The sequence below is a fragment of the Cupressus sempervirens genome, chromosome 4, assembly GCF_028749045.1.
Source record: "Cupressus sempervirens isolate cs-2001-9-10 chromosome 4, ASM2874904v1, whole genome shotgun sequence".
Taxonomy (NCBI): domain Eukaryota; kingdom Viridiplantae; phylum Streptophyta; class Pinopsida; order Cupressales; family Cupressaceae; genus Cupressus; species Cupressus sempervirens.
The window spans coordinates 648,684,042-648,702,039 of record NC_143121.1 but is presented as its reverse complement, the minus strand read 5'-3'; the positions used below and the strand labels follow the sequence as shown (position 1 = coordinate 648,702,039).

At 35.0% G+C, this 17,998-nt stretch overlaps 1 protein-coding gene across 4 annotated transcripts in view; it reads right to left on the bottom strand.

Moving 5' to 3' along the window:
- Positions 1-17,998, bottom strand: part of ALN (allantoinase) — a 264,097-nt gene that overhangs the window by 48,778 nt on the left and 197,321 nt on the right. For all 4 annotated transcript variants that reach the window (XM_089826352.1, XM_089826354.1, XM_089826353.1 and 1 more), the window contains one exon: positions 8,821-8,966. In XM_089826352.1, coding sequence (XP_089682478.1) covers positions 8,821-8,966 — 146 coding nt within the window. The remainder of the gene's footprint in view (positions 1-8,820; positions 8,967-17,998) is intronic.

Here is a 17,998-nt window from a genome sequence, read left to right as displayed (position 1 = left end):
AATATAAAAAAGAATAGAAATAAAAATAAATTATATAAACTAATAGAATTGGAATATAACATAATTAAACTTAAATAAGTTACTAAAGATTCAAGAGGAACGAAATGAAAGGTTGTGACTCCCTTAAAAACATGAGATATAAAAAGGCAGAAGAGAACTTTATTTGGAAGGGGTGGAGAAAAGATAAGAAAAAAGAGTGTATGAATTAATAAAGATTAATAAATCTAAAAAGTTGTGGCTCTTCTAAAGGAGCAGCAATAATGAAAGTTATGACTCTTTCAAAGGGCAACAATGATCAACAGTTGTGACTCTTATAAAGGGTGGTAATTATGAAAGGTTTTGACTCTTCCAAAGGGCTATAATAATGAAGTTTTGTGACTCTTCAAAGGTATAGTAATTGTAAAAGTATTGTGACAATTGCAAAAAGAAGACGTGATGAACAAGTGTAACTATTCTCCACCTTGGAAGATATAAAGGAAGAATGTTTCATTTTCGAGACAAGGGAGAGAAATTTGGGGAATTACATATTACTCAATTCTAATGAAAGGTGGTCACCATTTCAATACAGGAGACTTCATTCTACGACAAGAATTTAGGACCAATAATAGAAGATTATTAATTACATTTTGAGAGAAAAGCCAAAGTAAACAGTGATCCTAAAAGGGGACATTATAGATCATCTCTTTGTATGCTATTTACAATGGGCAAAAGGTGGACCCTTTCACAAACCTATTAAACATCACTAGATTCTTTGATTTGGGGGATATTCTTAATGTTGGTGACTTCAATGGATGGACTCATGACTTGCATACCCTTCTATGCGACCATGTGTCAGATCCAATTTTTACATTTATGCATGACTTGACCCCCCTACGCTTCCAGAGGAAGCCAATGATTCCTTGGACAAGATCCAACTGCCACTTGCTACAGTTGTGCATGTCCTTGGACATAGTGAGTTGTAATGAACTTCCAAAGCCTCCCCAACTCTAGTTGGTTCACTTGTTGGCCTCACTACAGGGGTGCAAGCATTGTGGACTATGTCTTTGTCGGCCTCTATCATTCCCTCTTTCATTTGATTCATTGTCACTCACACCCCCTTGCCGCCCACACCCTCCTTTGCCTCACCTTACAAGCCTCCCCCTCCCCTCCACCCTCAAATGCCCTGTTGCTTCCCGCACCTCCCTTAGTTTTGGTGATGGGGACCATAACCTATTCAACATGTACCTAAGGCAATTGTACCCTCTAGATTGTCTCCCCCCATATAAGAGCACCTCATCCTTGTTTGATCACCTCAACACTTCCATTTGAGAGGCTGCTCTCCTCTCCTCCCCTATCCCACCACCCACTAGTTCCCCTCCCTTCTCTATAGTGCGTACACCTTGATCTAGTGGTATAATGATGACTATAATTCCTTCCACCACAATTTGTAAATGACCTCCATCCTCCACTCCACTTCCTTCAGAAGCTCAATGACTCTTCTCGCCACTTCCTCCGCCACAAGAAGTGTGTTTTCATCTTTTGTCGCAACTAGTCCCTTTCCACCTCTCTCCAATCCTCCAAGGCCTTTTGGTGCACCCTCTTTCCTCGCAAGTCCTCCCTCATCCGTGCAACTAGACTTCTTTGATCTCCCACACCTCCACCCTCTGCGTTATCCCGAGCTAGCTCCCCATCACTATCGCCGCTCCCCCCACACTACCATCTTTCCACCTTCACCAATATCAATGAGGCAATCAAATCCATGAATAGTAGCACGGTTGTAGACAAGGAAAGATTCCAAGAGGAACACTTCAAGATTGGCATCGCGGTGTTGGAAACTTTTCTCACAAAGTTTCTTAACAAGGTTGTTTGCACAAGATTCCCTTCCTCTTGCTCATACCATATCATTCACTCAATTCACAAGGCATGGGCTATGTTGAATCCCAACAATTACAAGACCGTCATGGTGAGGCGCACTTTCTCTAAGCTTTATGCCACAATTTTACATGACATTCTTTCCAAGGAGCTTGATTAGAGACATATTCAGGCTAGGGGATAGTTAAGCTTCTGACTAGATTTTGAGACCACAGATTACATCCTTACTCCTAGAACTATTATTGATGAAGCACGCCCTCACTCCTTGAAGGTTTACTATTGCTTTGTAGATTTCTGCAAGGTGTTCGATTCGGTTCCTAGGACTGCTTTGTTTCAGAGACTACACGACATTGGTATCTTCACAACTCTTTCGAGTGCCATTATGAGACTATATGAGACAATGGTTGGCTACATTAGAACCCCTCACGGGATGTTAGACTTCTTCCATATCATCATTGGGGTGAAGCAGGGCTACCCTCTGTCTTGCACTTTGTTTGGGCTTTACATTGATAAGATGGAGGGGTTCTTGCAAACACACTTCCTCCCTAGGAACAATAGTTACATACACTAGGCCTTGATCTTGTTTACTATGTAGGGTAAACTGGATCAATACATGCTATAGTACAAGACATGAGACATAAAATGGAAAGATATGTAATGCTTCAAGAACCAAATGTATATTTCATTAATGCTTCAAGTACATCATATGCCAATACAAGATAGAGAGTAATGACTAATAGTGAATGAATCCTCTCCCCCAAATGAGAGTGTGCATATAGATCCCAAAGGGATGCGACCCAATTGTTGCGTCATAACAAAATGCGCTTCAGTTACTAACTAACAACCTTAACACTTGTTATACTAATCCCGATGGCATAACACACTTAGAAGAGGATTGCTAACAACAAAATCTCTATTCTGCTCTTCGTAGATGATGTGGTCATGGTGCCCCTTCTCTGGATGGGCTTCAGAGACTACTTGATGGCCTTGCCTCTTTTGTGATCTTTGACACCTAACGATGAACATGAGAAAGAACAAGGCGTTGGTCTTCAATTTCTTTAAGATCTCTCACCTTTACTTTCTATTCCAGGGCGAGGTGATTTAAATTTTGCTTCCTAGTACATTTATCTAGGAGTTAGGTTCTTGGGTCCATGAGTTAGCTTGAGACCGATAGTTCTTCAAACAAAGTCATGAACCAGCCTCTCTCTAATGCCTCCAAACTCCTCTATTTGTATCCCACACTACTCTACCAATCTAGCATCGATAAAATTGTGAGTAGCACCTGTATCAACCAAAGTGATAACTCGCTGTCCCGCAAGTACTCTCATTCAGAATGATTCCTCCTATTAAATGCTAGTGAGATGAGTCTCATTGAGCTTCCCTTCTACTTCCTCATCCTGAGACTCCATTTTGGACAATTTTTAAGGATCCTTTTCTTCTTTTTCCTTTGCAGATTCTTCTGAATCTTATTGCTGGTCTGAACTTTCAGATTCTAAATCCTTATAATATGCCCACATAATACGGTTCGCTTTACCCTTGAGTCTTAAGGGACAATCATGATTTGCATCAAATGGACCTTTACACTAGAAACACAACTTTTTCTTCCACAAATCATAAAGTGTTTCCTTGTCAAGGTGCTGAAATTTTTCCTTTTGTTTCATTTTTAAAATTAATTCTCTCAGGCTTCTTGTAGAATGGCTTACTATCTGCGCTTGTGGATGCACCTTTAAAACTGAATTTTATTAGTTGGCATTGTGGATGCACCTTAAGACTGAATTTTATTAGTTGGCACAGCATACTCCATACTCCTTGCCTTTTTCATGGCTTTTTGTAGTGAACTAGTATCAAAAGCCTTTATCCAATCCTTCAGTGGCTTAGATAAGCCCTCAATGAACAAAACTGTCATCCTTCTCTCTGAGATATTTGACACCATAACTGCCAACCGCTGAAATTCATTGACGAAATGATCGAAGTTTCTTGTTTGTTTCAGTTGTGCTAAGTCTCTAAAGTAAACTTCTAGATCTTTCTTATCAAATATTTCACGAGTCTATCCACGAAGTCTTGATAGGTTGTCACTTGATTATGCTGGAGAGTGACCATCCCATGATAACACCAATCTTGTGCAACTCCTTCCAAATGCAGGGTGGCATATTTAATGGCATCAATCTCTATCATAGGTCTCAAGGCTAGAAATATATGAAGCTTATGGATCTAAGCTTGAGCAGCCATCTTGCCACTATCATCAAATGTAGGAAAAGTAAGCTTGCTTGTAGCACACTTCAATTCACTGTTCTGATTCTTGGGCCTCCTATCTTGCCTAACTGTCTGGTAGTGTTCTCTCCTCAGGTTCAAAAACCTCTCAAAGGTCATCCTCTCTCACACTTGTGGAACTAATAACTTCTATTCGTCATTCGCAGCCATGAGGATATCTGCAAACATTTCCTCTCCTACTTATGCAAGTGCTACATCAGGCTCATCCCTAATGAAGGTAGAATGAGTAGGCTTGTCTGTTGTCCCAAAATGAGTCTTATGACCTCTAAGTGATCCTATTGCACTCCTCCTATCCCCTTGCTCCTAATTTGGTCCATCTCGTGGCTTCATGTACTCAACCATGGTGGTGAGTACCTACAAGACCTAAGCCATCTGTTGCTATTCTGTAACCATTGCTCTGAAAAATAACCTTATTTCCGGATCCTCATTCCCATTGACTATGGGTTGTCTACATCCTTTCCTGTCACACGTGGTGCTCAACTACCTGTCAAATTCTTGTTCCTTGTCAAACAAAGATCTCCCACGAGTGTAGTATCTATGAGGTAGAACCTCTTGTAGCTGCATATGAGTCCCAAACCTTCGAGGTGGAAGGATCATAGCTCTGATACCAATGTAAGAACCCCAACCGGTTCAATCATTGAACTCACTATCACCTGCAACTATGATTAATGGTTGTAATTTTTGGGTTTTGTATTTTCCAATTTTATTTTTTTTTGCTTTTGAGGGTTTTGACATAAAAAATCAATTTACTTCTATTACACTGATTATAAGGCAGAGATATTGCAATGATAGATAGCTATATCAAATGCCAAACAAATACTTATTCTTACAATGGAAGCTATAACTTTTTATTGAATGCTTATACAAAAAATCAAGTGTAACTAATAAGAAACCTGATATAAATGCCCAAGCTGCTGACCCAAGTACTGTAGTGCACTGTTCACAAGTACTAGCGCAGCATTGTTCATGGGTACTATACTGCACTGTTCATGGTTACTATTCCACACTGTTCATGGGCACTGTAGCAGAAAATAAACCTTTCAAAATAACCCCTTTCAATTTGAAAACGAACTGCAACCTTGTCTCTTAAATCTGATCCAAACTTCACCAAATTCATCCAATTGAAATCCAAATAGAGCCTTTGATTAAAACCCTCAAAAATACACCAAGTTCATTGGGTATTTCACCAGCTCAGGTGGTCGCTCACAGAAGAACTACATTCTCCAATGGTTGTTGCAAGTAAAAATTCCCCGTTCTCCAAACAAGTTCAAACTCATCAAAATGTAATAATGCTGAAATCCCATATCTTGAAAATATATATATATATATATATATATAGCCTTCTTCAAGTTTGAACTCCCTAAAAGCTCTTTTAAACAATTTAAATGAAATTCGTTTATTTCATTCATTTGACTATTGAAATGACTTAGGGAATTGTGCAAAAAAATTAATGTAAATTTGGCTCCCTTTTCAATGATAAGTCGACCCTTCATTAGGTCACTTAAGTCATATCATAAATTTTTATTATTATTTCTTAATATAAGCTCACAACCATTAATTTTTATTTTAGTCAAATAAATATTAATAACTCCATTATTACTCATCATTTTTGCACGTCATTTGAATTGGAAATTGGCATAAGGAATTTGCATATGACCAACCCCCTTTCACTAAAAATAACAAGGGCCCATTTCTAACACTACCAACTTACTATAAACAGTAAGTTTTGCATCCGAAGTCTTGTAGAACTCAAACTAACACCAATCCTACATAACTCTGACTATTGAAGAAGCTACTCCCCTCAAAGGACCCTCTACTCATCCTCATTAGCTTACAAGGGTCAATAATAGGCCAATCTACGCTGTTGACTAACGTCAACTAGAAGGCGACATCACATAATCATGCCGAAAATGACCAACTATAAATAGTATGCTCAAAACAACTTTTAAGCACCTCAAAATGATCTACAACTAAAACTGCCTAGGCCAAATGGCCTCTATGTCCCTTAATGTCCTAGTTAGCCTACAAGACCAATGTAGGATAACACCATCATCAATCTATAAGTGGCAGAATGGGGACATTACATAATAACATATATTTATCTATATTATATGTGCATAGATATTACATGGTGAAGTAGATAATTTTAGTCAATTTGTATTATAGTTTATTATATATATAGTTTTTAATTATTGATATTTTTAGTCATTGCCTTATATAAGGTAGGGAACTAGTGTTCCCATTTTCCATGTTCAATTAATTTTTGGAGTTCAAATAAATCAAAAACCATAAAGATGTGTCTATTTATTTAAAAATTAATTTCTTTGTAAAATTTTCAAATTCTTGATTGGCCAATGCTAATAATAAATAAAAATAAAAAAGGCAAAAGGGAAATCAATAACAAGGGAAGATAGACATGAATTAAATGCAGTGCATTTACTGATGAAACTGACAAGAAACAAATGACATGACACGAAGCGGTTGGTATTTGCATGGAAATTTACGATTTTGACATCAACAAAAAAGTTGATGCTAGAAATTTGTGTCGAGAATTTGCTAATTCGTTCCTCAACCAAAAAAAATTTAAAATGAGGCAGTAGCTTTTATTGCAAATCAGAGAGCAAAAACATTGAACCTGCAGGATTCACGCCAAGTTTGTCTACATTGATTTTAAATTTTATATATTTAAAATTGAGACAAATTTCAGGTATGATTGTAATTACTTAGGTGTATGAGTAAATTTCTATAGCATATCCTCCTCACGGGATAAGTAGTTGGTTCGTATGAACATTTATAGAAACAATCAATATAATACAATTAAAAAATTTTGGTGTGAGAAGAATTTTTAATTCCCTTTCTAAATTAGATAATATAATCATAAAATTAATTACATATCTAATTCTAACATTGGAAAGATATGATTTTTTATATAATTTAGATTGGCAGTAATCTAATTAGAAGTGAGGTATAGAGTTTAAAAATTATTTTCACTAAATTGGGAGAATTTGAATTATAGTTATAATGAAAAAATTATAAGTTGCTTATCTATTTTTTAATAGAACAATATGTATAAAGAATTTAAAGGAAATAAAATTGTACATAAATTTCTGAAAGAATTTTATTTCAGTTTACTCACATTTTAAGTTGCTTAACTATTTTTTAATAGAAGAATACATATAAAGAATTTAAAGGAAATAAAATTGTACATAAGTTTCTGAAAGAATTTTATTTTGGTTTACTTACATTTTAATGTAAAGATATAATTTGAAATGTCCATGATAAACAATTTTGTAATACAAAACAATTTGAACCATTTTTTTATTAAATTTGATCATTGTGTAATTTGTTAAAAGAAATTCCAACAATTTAATCTTATTTAATTTTACTAATTACCTTCATTTGTTTACATTATATATTTAATTTTTTAATAATATCTTCCATTTAATATTCATTTAGTTTCATGGCAAAAAATACACTTTAATGTTACTAATGTTTTATATCACTTATCACTTGCACAAGATGATCAAATAAATGGCATCCATTGATCATTTTCTATTATTTCTCAAATATTTATACTTTTGAATAAGTTTGTACAATGACAATTACCATCAGCTTACTATACCTTTGAACCCTTTCTTAAGGCAGGGACTCCAGCTCTCTTGCGAGCCTCTCGTTGGGAAGGTCCTAGGTTCGAAACTACTCGAAATTAACACATAATAATAATTAATCTTAACAATAATAATAAATGAATAATAAATCATCTAGGCTTCGGCTGATTACCAATAATAAAAAAATGATTATAAACCTTTTATAAGTATTATATGTTATATAATTGAAATTTTAAAACTTATATCCATAATATTTTAAAATCTGAATGGAAATATAATAAACTTCATGTTGAGATCTAATATTCAAGTTGAAATATGAAATTTTTTATAACTCTGATTTTCTGACATCTATATAGTAGCCAAGTTTTCTAGGGGCTTTTATCCTTTTCTAATTTGTCTTTGGGAATCCTTATATGGTTTGTTCGTTATAATTTCTTTTTGAGCAATTTCCTCTTCCCTTTCTTAGTTCTAGAGTCCTGATCCACTATCTTCTACTTAGCCTCATCAGTCTGCAACTATCTTCTCATGCTTTATCTCTAGCTATTTCATCTTGATAATAGGTGATGAAGTATGTGCTGGAAAGATGATGATGAAAAATATTGCACACAACTTTATTCAAAAGTTTAACAAATCTAACAATATGGATTGCTGAAATTACATGACTCAAAAAGATTGACCAAAGTGTGGCTTTCATAGACAAAAAAATGCAACTTTTTTTTAAAACTCATGATTCCCAGCAAATTAATTGCATTTTATTGATCTAAAAACACGGTTGCCCATTAATTGAGAAAAATGGAGATTATTTGGGAATATCTCAATAATAGCATTTTTTTCCTAAATTATTGCTACACTGATGCAAAAAATTGAACTAACTGAAAAATCATATAATAAGATTTGCAATACTTGAATTAAATATATTAAACTACTAATTTTATGGATTGAAATAATATGCATAGTTATCCATTATAATTAACATGACCTGCCAATATTGTGGAAGAAAAGAAGTTCTAAATTTAAGCTTAGCCTCACAAGTGCAGTATTTATCTAATTTATACTCATTCAATTGATATAAAGTTTTCTTAGCTCTTACCAAGAAGGTGGTCGAGTTCTAAGATAAGTTGAATACATTCTTCTTTCACTAATATCAATCTCCGTTTTCTCGTCTTCTGAAGGCTGAGGGATTTCAGCATGCACAAGCAAAGGGCGTTGATACTTTTCTAATATCCTTAATGCTTCCTACAACAGGAAGAGTGGTGTTAAGGAGAACTACAGAACATGTTTTCTTAGGAGATATAAACACAAATTGAACATATTCTAGGATACATTTAAAACTCAAATTACTTTAATGTATGTTATTATTGCCAAGAAAGAAGGTTTTATATATAAAAAGTTGAAATCTAAAAATTCATTCATCCTCAAAATTAGCAAACTTCATGATACGGCATTCTTTAACATTTTCACACATTCACCATCAACAATCATGCTTCTCATGAAGTAGTAACATAAATATAGAAACAATAAAGTAAAACTTTAGAGAGATTACCTTTAAGTCTGATAAAATGAGAAAAGCATTAGATTGAAGATACACTATATCAAAGAACCATATCTATCATTGACACCAAAAAATGCAGAAGAAAAGTTCTAGTTTCTAAGGCCAAGGGTGAGGCTAGGATTTGAAAGGGCCCTAATGACCTTGACAAAAGTTGACAGTTCAAAGTTACCCTCTAGTTTATAATAAACATTTAGCCATGTTACATAGCTTCCTAAATGTCAAAAAAAAATTCAACTCAATTATGGTATGCATCTAGGTCTTATGGGTAACTTACTACCTTTAGAATAATTTATGATTAGGACATCTCAGATGCACTATAAAGTTTTCATTCAAATCTTTATTGTTTTTTCCTTAAGTATATTATCAAACACTTGGTATGAATATTAGTGACAATAGTGTTCTACACAATTTATCAAAATGAATTGAAGCTATTATCATTCTACTTGATTGACCAAGGTTTTATTCCTTGTAATGTTCTGATCCACATTCTGTCATGTTCCTACTGGAAATGGCTATCAATCATTCCTCAAAAGCTCAAATAAAAGATTGTACATTAGTTTGTGACAGGTAATAAACTCAGTGGAGGTTGTATAGTGATATTAGAATGCAATTAGGAATCCTACGGAGCTCTGAAATGTTCGTGTGGAACTAGGAATATTACTGTACAGTATTGGGGGAAGATGTACGGACTATGTCCGCACGATGATTTGGAGCCATGGAGTGTGATGTCGTACAGTATGGTCGTACAATGTGTGGAGAGGAAGTCAAGTCATATGGTGTAGCAGTTAGGCCGTATGGTAGGTGTTGTTTGGGATCATGGAACTAGTGGTGGGCCATATGGTATATAAAATTGAGCTACGCTAAGTATCAAAACAATACATCCACTAATTTATATCAAAACAATTGATTTAATTTATTTCCAAAGAGATATATATATATATGCATCTGCAACAAAGATAGCACTCCAATTTGTCAAATCTGAGCAAAGAAATACATAGATGGAATAGGGTGATGTTGAATCCCAGCGAAACCAAAATAGCCAAGTAGGGAAGATCTTTCACTTCTGAAACAGCGAACAATAGTGAATCCCAATGGGAATTTGCAATACAAAGAAAATAATCCAAATCACTTACCAACTAGTACCTAAATGTGCTTAAATACCCTTCGAAAGATTCTCGAGGGTTTACAAAGATAGCCGACGACCACACCTATGGAAACAATTAAATAAAAATGGGTCCAAGATATACTAAATCAATTGAAACCACAAATACACATATTAACTTGGGCCCCATCTTAATTAATTAAAGTAACTATCCTATTATTATATTATTTAAATTCTGGGACCAATTAATTAATTAATTAATTAAATTTAATTATTACATTAAAATTTTGGGACATGACATTTGATTGGTAAAACGCATAATGTAGAAATGCACCTTTGATTTGACATGACTATACTCTACCTAAATTGAGTTGGGGGTGAAATTTAGGTAACAATGATATCTGTAAATTGTCACTAAGTCCTAAGAAAGTATTCAGCTCTGATAAGTAACCATGACACATTTATAATCTACAAGAATTCTTATTCTCCATCCACTACCATCAATGATATTAAATTTATCGGTATGGTTTGATAACCGAAATATTCGACCCTCCACCAATATACGAACTATGCCAATATCGATGAGTGTCAACCCAATTCCTTATGCCAATGGAGAGAGATGTTTCCTCTATGTCATGAATGACTAGAAGCCTTCATTGATAATCCAAATATATTCCCAATAGTTTTAAGGTAATATGTGATCTTTGTCAATACAAATTAATGTTGGCCAATATTATAATATGCCTGCACAGAAGTATAAATCGTAGTAGACAGACAATGTATCGCCAGTAAGGTAGATTCCCTTCAATGGATCTTATAACCCATGGTTCTAAGTCTGAATTATTGTTACCGCCATGAAAAGTCTTCCTTAGAATTGTAGTCAACGATGAGGATGTGATCTTTAGCAGAAATAAATGAAATCACCAAAGTAGTTGTTCAATGAAAAGTATTTGAGAAGGATAGTACTACTAATAAGAAATGAATATCAAAAATCGTAGGCCAGCAACAAAATATTGTTATTTACAGTTGCATTACAAATTAACTCCAACTCTAGTGAATCTTTGCAAATTTGTCCTCAAGTGAAGACTACACAAATTTGCACAAACAAGCAAATTGGGGTGAGAAGTTGGTCCTATCGAAATCACAATTGCCAAACATGAGAGGTCTTCCACATCTGAAACTACAAACTACAAAGATCCCATTCCAATAGGAATTCCAAAACAAAATAGAGAGAAGATCAATGGGATAAGATGAGACAATTTTATGAATGTCCAAGAAAACACAACTCAAAGGGTCTAATGAACTATTGAACAGAGCAATATCACAACATATAACAGGAGCACCAAATAATATTTGGGGCAAAAGACAAAATGAAACAATATGAGAGAGCAAAAGAGAACTGCCAAACCAAGGCAACCCAGCTAGCTTCTCAAAGCAACTGGGGAAAAATCTAGAGCTGATAGATAAGCCTCAAGACAAGATATCCCAAACTTCCTTTGAGAACCCTTTGAAGCACTAGAAGCAGATTGTTACTGCGTGAAGGATCTACAAGGTCTCACATCCCTAGGAGACCTAGATGGGGATCAAGCAGCCATTTGGTGCCCCAATTGGGAGGAATCACTATAAAGAATGAGGTGATTAGCTAACTAGAGTGCGGTCTCACATGGAACAACCGCTTCAAGGTGATGTCTTAGAGCCTCTATATCCATCAAAGTAGATTAGATTTATTGTTGATTAGGAATAAAGTTATTTTCAGTTTTATTATCTCTAGAATAATGTTCTTACTAACTTACATTTCTTTGCAGGTTGTTACTAGAATAATGAGACAATGCTATGTCTCAAGAAATGTAGATGATTTTGATATTGATAATACTTTATTTATTTCTCAATTTGTATCACAAATTTCTGAATATAGAAAAGGGAGAACGAACTCCAAATGACTTGCTCTAATGATTTTGGTACTTGTCATTTCATCAATCAGATTTGAATATATATTGGTTTGAAGAGGCATGATGATGGATAGACATGTCTCCACATATGTGGAGACATGTCTACATACTGTTTCATAATCGGTATCTCTAGTCAAACTAATAATAACCGATTGTTATTGGTGATGTGGAAAACATAACCAGATACTAATCTGATCTATAATCACTGTAATATACACATTATCGATAGCAGTGGTTTATGTCCAATATCGATTAAATTGATACTCATTTAAATAGAAAAGATAATGATATTCAATATCAATTAAATGCTGATCGATAACAAGTTGATTAGCATGAATGGTGATTTAAGTTCTCATATGATCAATATAGTGATTTATGGTTTAATATTTAATTATGTTGTATGTATATCAATATACTCAATATATATTGATATACATGCATGCATAGACTCATAGATCATTCTATTGATAATTCATGCTTATTTGACTGAAGCTATCCTTATTAACACTCCCTCTTAGCTAGGGAAGATAAACTCTATCCAAGTATCTAACACAATATATACATTTATTGTGAGAAAGAGATCAACTCACAGTGATATCAGCAGATATGATATACACAAGTATATCATGTCACATGATATTCTCTATAAAAAAAAAATCCATATTATGATATGTGCATTGATATCAAGTATCATAGTGTCTACCATATTTGATCAAGGGATATCCACAAATATATTATCCACCATGATTATCTCTTAAAGATCACTATTATTTACCAATTGATATCAAGTCTCATGATATCCACCATAATGTCTAAGATATATCACTTATCACGACATGTCCACGGATATCAAGTCACGTGATATCCATCATGATAGTAAAATAGATTAGTGTAAAGTCCTCACCTTACAATGTTAATCAAATACAAGTGTTCATTATTGGAAAGTTGTAACCTTTCTACAATGTCCACGGGGGGCCATGAAGTCTCGAAGACACACACGACAACAAAAAAGTTTACACATTAAATATCTTTAAATATTAGTATAAATAAGGAATAACTGAGACTCAATCTCAAATTTGATTTACATTTTCAACCATACCAAATTTATCATGGAAGTGTTCAACTTTTACCTTGGAAAGAGGTTTGGTGAGAATGTTTGTTGTTTGATCAGTTATACAAATATACTCCAACTGAATCACATTCCTTTCTACCATGTCTCTAACATAGTGATAAGGAATCTTGATGTGTTTTGATCTATCATGAAACACTGGATTCATTGAAAGCTTAGTGCAACTCTAATTGTCACAATGGATAATAGTAGGATTCAATGGCTCACCAAACACTCCTACAAGCAATCTCCTTAGCCACACTGCTTCCTACCATGGAGGATACAACGTACTCAACTTCTATAAATCTTTGTGCAACTTAGCATTGTCTCATACTAATCCATGAGATCATTGTTGATCCAAAACTGAAACGACATCATGATGTTCTCTTTCTTTCAACCACACATCTAGCCCAAACTGAGTTTGTGTATCCATGTAGATCTAGGTCTGCATGTTTGTATTTGAGACCATATCCAATTGTACCTTGAAAGTATCTTAGAATATGTTTTCCTACAACAAGACATATCTCCTTTGGTTCAAACATAAATGAGCTAAGAGAATTCACTGCAGAAAAAATATCAGATTTCATGTTGATCAAATACATCAAGGATTTAATTATCTGTCTATAGAGAGTGGGATTTGCAAATTCTGAATTAACCGCTGCTTCCTTTTTGTACAAATTTGTTTCTATGGGTGTAGACATGGTTCAACACTCTCATTCAAACCTCTTCAAAATATCAATAGTATACTTTCCTTGATGAAGAGTGATGCCATCTGCCTGTTGCCAAACTTCTAATTCAAGTCAGCAATGTAGGATACCCAAATTCTTCATATCAAATTTTGAGGCTACATCCCTTTTACATTGGGAGACTAGATGATTCTCTCCTATGACTAACAAGTCATCAACATATAAAATAAGAATTTACATATCACCATCAACTACCTTAGAATAGACGATTGGATATGCATTGTTCTTCGAAAACCCTAATCCCATGGAGTAGTGATCAATCCTTTCATACCAATCTCTGGGGACTTGTTCAAGTCCATACAAATCCTTCTTTAATCTGCAAACATGCGATTCGGCATTATGTATGACAAAACCTTCAGGTTGCTCTAAATATACTTCTTCAATTGTGCCATTCAGGAATGCAGTCTTCACATCCATTTGATGGATCTTCCATCCTTTTTATGCTACAATAGAAATTACAACTCTAACTAAAGTGTATCGGGTAACAAGGGCAAAAGTCTCTTCATACTCAATTCCCTCTTTTTGAGAGAAACGTCTGGAAACAAACTGGGCTTGGTGTTTCTCAATGCTACCATTTGTAGCATGTTTGATCTTGAAGAGCCATTTTGATAACACAATGAACTTATCTTTGGATCTTGGCATGATGTCCCATACATCAGCTTTTACAATGGATTGATACTCATCTGTAATAACATCTTTCCATACTTGATGCTTGAGAGCTTCTTTAACGTAGGATGGTTCTGATTTTTTGATCTCACTCATCACGGCAACATAACTAGAGAAGTTGTGAGGTATCTTGCTCTCCCTAAAGGTTCCATTTGATGTTGCATACTTACCTACTTCCTAAATCATCTTCCTAGCCCAAAGTTGTCTCTTTTTCAATTATTGTTGGGTTCATATAAGGGAGTTGTTTGACCTTTGTTTTCATTAGGGTATTTTTTAGTGGCTAATATTCGGCAATTGGCTAATTTTTTAAAAAATTGGCTAATAATTTAGTTCTTAAAAATATTGATAATCCCCACATTTTTATAAAATTTAGTTCTAAAAATATTTAAATAATGGAAGATTCGCCAATATTTATATATATTTTTCTAGAGTGGGGTTGCTTTAAGTTTACCTCGGTTTTCATTGTCTCAGGAGTCTCCCTCTAAGCCTGAGGAACATGATCCTCTTCCAAATCTTCTATCTCATGAGAGCTCTTGGATCTCCTAAAGGCAATGCCTTCCTCAAAAATGACATCTATGTTGAGTTCAATTAATTTTTGTCCAGGTATATATATTCTATAGCCTTTAGACATTTCATTGTAGCCTACAAATACTTGTTTCTTGATAGAGGGTTCTAACTTAGACCTCTTTTCTTTAAGCACATGAATGTAGATACGACAACCAAAGATTTTTAAAAGACTTATATCAGGTTTGGTGTTGATGAATGCTTTTTGTGGGGTTTTATTGTCTAGGAGTGAATGAGGACATCTATTTTGGATTAGACAACTATGCTAGAGGCTTCATCCCAAAATGAAGTTTTTATGTTTTGATCAATACAACATAGCTTTACCAGCTTCTACAATGGCCATGTTCTTTCTTTTTGCAACCCCATTTTGTTATGGATTATAAGGTTTAGTAAACTACCTCTTAATCCTAGCATTCCCAAAACTCTTTAAAGATGTCTGAAGTATATTCCCTCCCATTATCTATCCTTAATGTTTTGATTTTTTTCCCCGACAAGTTTTCTACAGGAGCTTTGTATTCCTTAAACCTCATAAGGAGTTCTTCACACTCTTTACATTTAAGAAAGCATATCTAGGTTTTCATACAAAAATCATCTACAAAAATTATGTAGTAGAAGAATCCTCCTATAGAAGGTACAAATATGGGTCCATATAAATCAGAATGAATAATTACTAGTACATTTTTAGATTTGCTAACACTATTTTGGAAAGTTCCTTTTGTATTCTTTCCTAGGTCACGCTCATGGCACATTCCTCCATTAGTTAGATTTAGTATGGGCAAACTAGTCACCATTTTTTCTATCGAGGATAGAGTGCAAAAATGGAGATATAATAATCTTCTGTGTCAAATCTCTGTTGAGTTTGTAGTCTCATGAATTAGGGCTTGAGTAGGAGTTGTACACAATTTGTAAAGACATCCATGTCTAATTCCTATAGCATGAGCCTTATTGATAGTGGACTTCTTTAGTCATACCAAAACTTTGCCTTCCATAAAGGTTATTTTGTACCCTTTGTCTTCATGTGCAGAAATGAAGACTAGAATCCTTTTTATTCCTTGTACAAATAATACTCCTGTGAGTTGAACAAATATGCCTAATTTCAAATTTATGGTACAAGTTCCAATCCCTTTGACTAGGTAGTTAGAATCATCCCCAATATAGTTCCTCATCATAATTTTCTACCACAATGTTTAGGTGTTCTCTGTATTTGGTAATAAGGTATTTGGACCCAGTATCAATCACCCAGGTGTTGAGTTTGTTTGAAAATTGACTTAAGGCTAAATAGGAGACAAGTTTCACTGAATCATTTTCCATGCTAGCTTTTCCGACTTCAGCAAAGGAAGCTTGCTGTTTTGACCTATTAGGACACTTTATGGAAAAAAACTCCATATTGTTCATTGTAATGTCCCAAATGCGAACTTGGCTTGAACGCGATCTCGGACCGAAGGCAATCTCGGCCTGAAGAGGATCTCATCCCCAAGGGGATCTCTGTCCGAAGGCAATTTTGATCTGAAGGCAATCTCGTCTCGAAGGGGATTATTACATCGGCGGTCTCGGCTCAAAGGAGATCTTAACCCGAAGGCGACAAAGTAAATCTCGGCCTAAAGGGGATCTCTGTCTGGAGGCAATCTTGATCAGAAGGCAATCTCGGCACAAAGTGGATCTCAACCAGAAAGAGATGACTTCCCGAAGGGGACCTCGACCTGAAGGCAATGACTTCCCGAAGGGGATCTCAACCCGAAGGCAATTGCTCTGATACCACGAAGCAAGTTTGAGAAAAAATTGAAATTGGTTGTATGGTTATGTTCAAGTAGACCATGGCAAGATCAGGAAGAACAAGTTGGTTGTACGGCCTAAGTGGGATGCCCATACGACGAAGATGGGTTGGACAGTTATGCCATACAGTTTGAGAGTTGCAGGGTCGTACGGTCTGAGAGTTGTAGTCAAATAGTACTGTAGAGTTGGGTGTTATATGGACAGTGGTTACGGAAGTCGTAGTTCGCCAAGAGTGAGTATCATAAAGGTGATTTTGGTCTTAGTAGGAGGGAGGAGGATGTTTGAGAGTTGTTTCACCACAGATTGAGCCACAATCAAAGATGATAGAACAATGTAAAAATATTCACCTAACACGCCAATTAATGCCAATACAAGTATTTGCAGTCTAGTCCTAGATATATAGATATATGTATTTGCAAACAAAGATGGTGCATAGATTTGCCAAATCTGAGCAAGTAATACAGAGACGAAATAGGGTGAGGGTTGAATCCCACCAAAACTGGATTAGCCAAGCAAGGAAGATCTTTCACTTTTGAAATGGCGAACAACAAAGAATTCCATTGGAATTCACAATATAAGAAAATATAATCCAAATTGCATGACAACTACTAACTACATATTGTTCTTAAATACTCTTTGGAGGAACTCCCGAGGGTTTTACAAAGATAGCCGACGACAACAATTAAAATACATCGATGCCATCATGTTCATCAATCTCTTCTGAAAACTCATAACTTAGGCAAACCCTGTTGCTCTTGTGCAAAAGACCCCCACGCGGAAAGATTGTCAATATACATGCCTTGAGCAC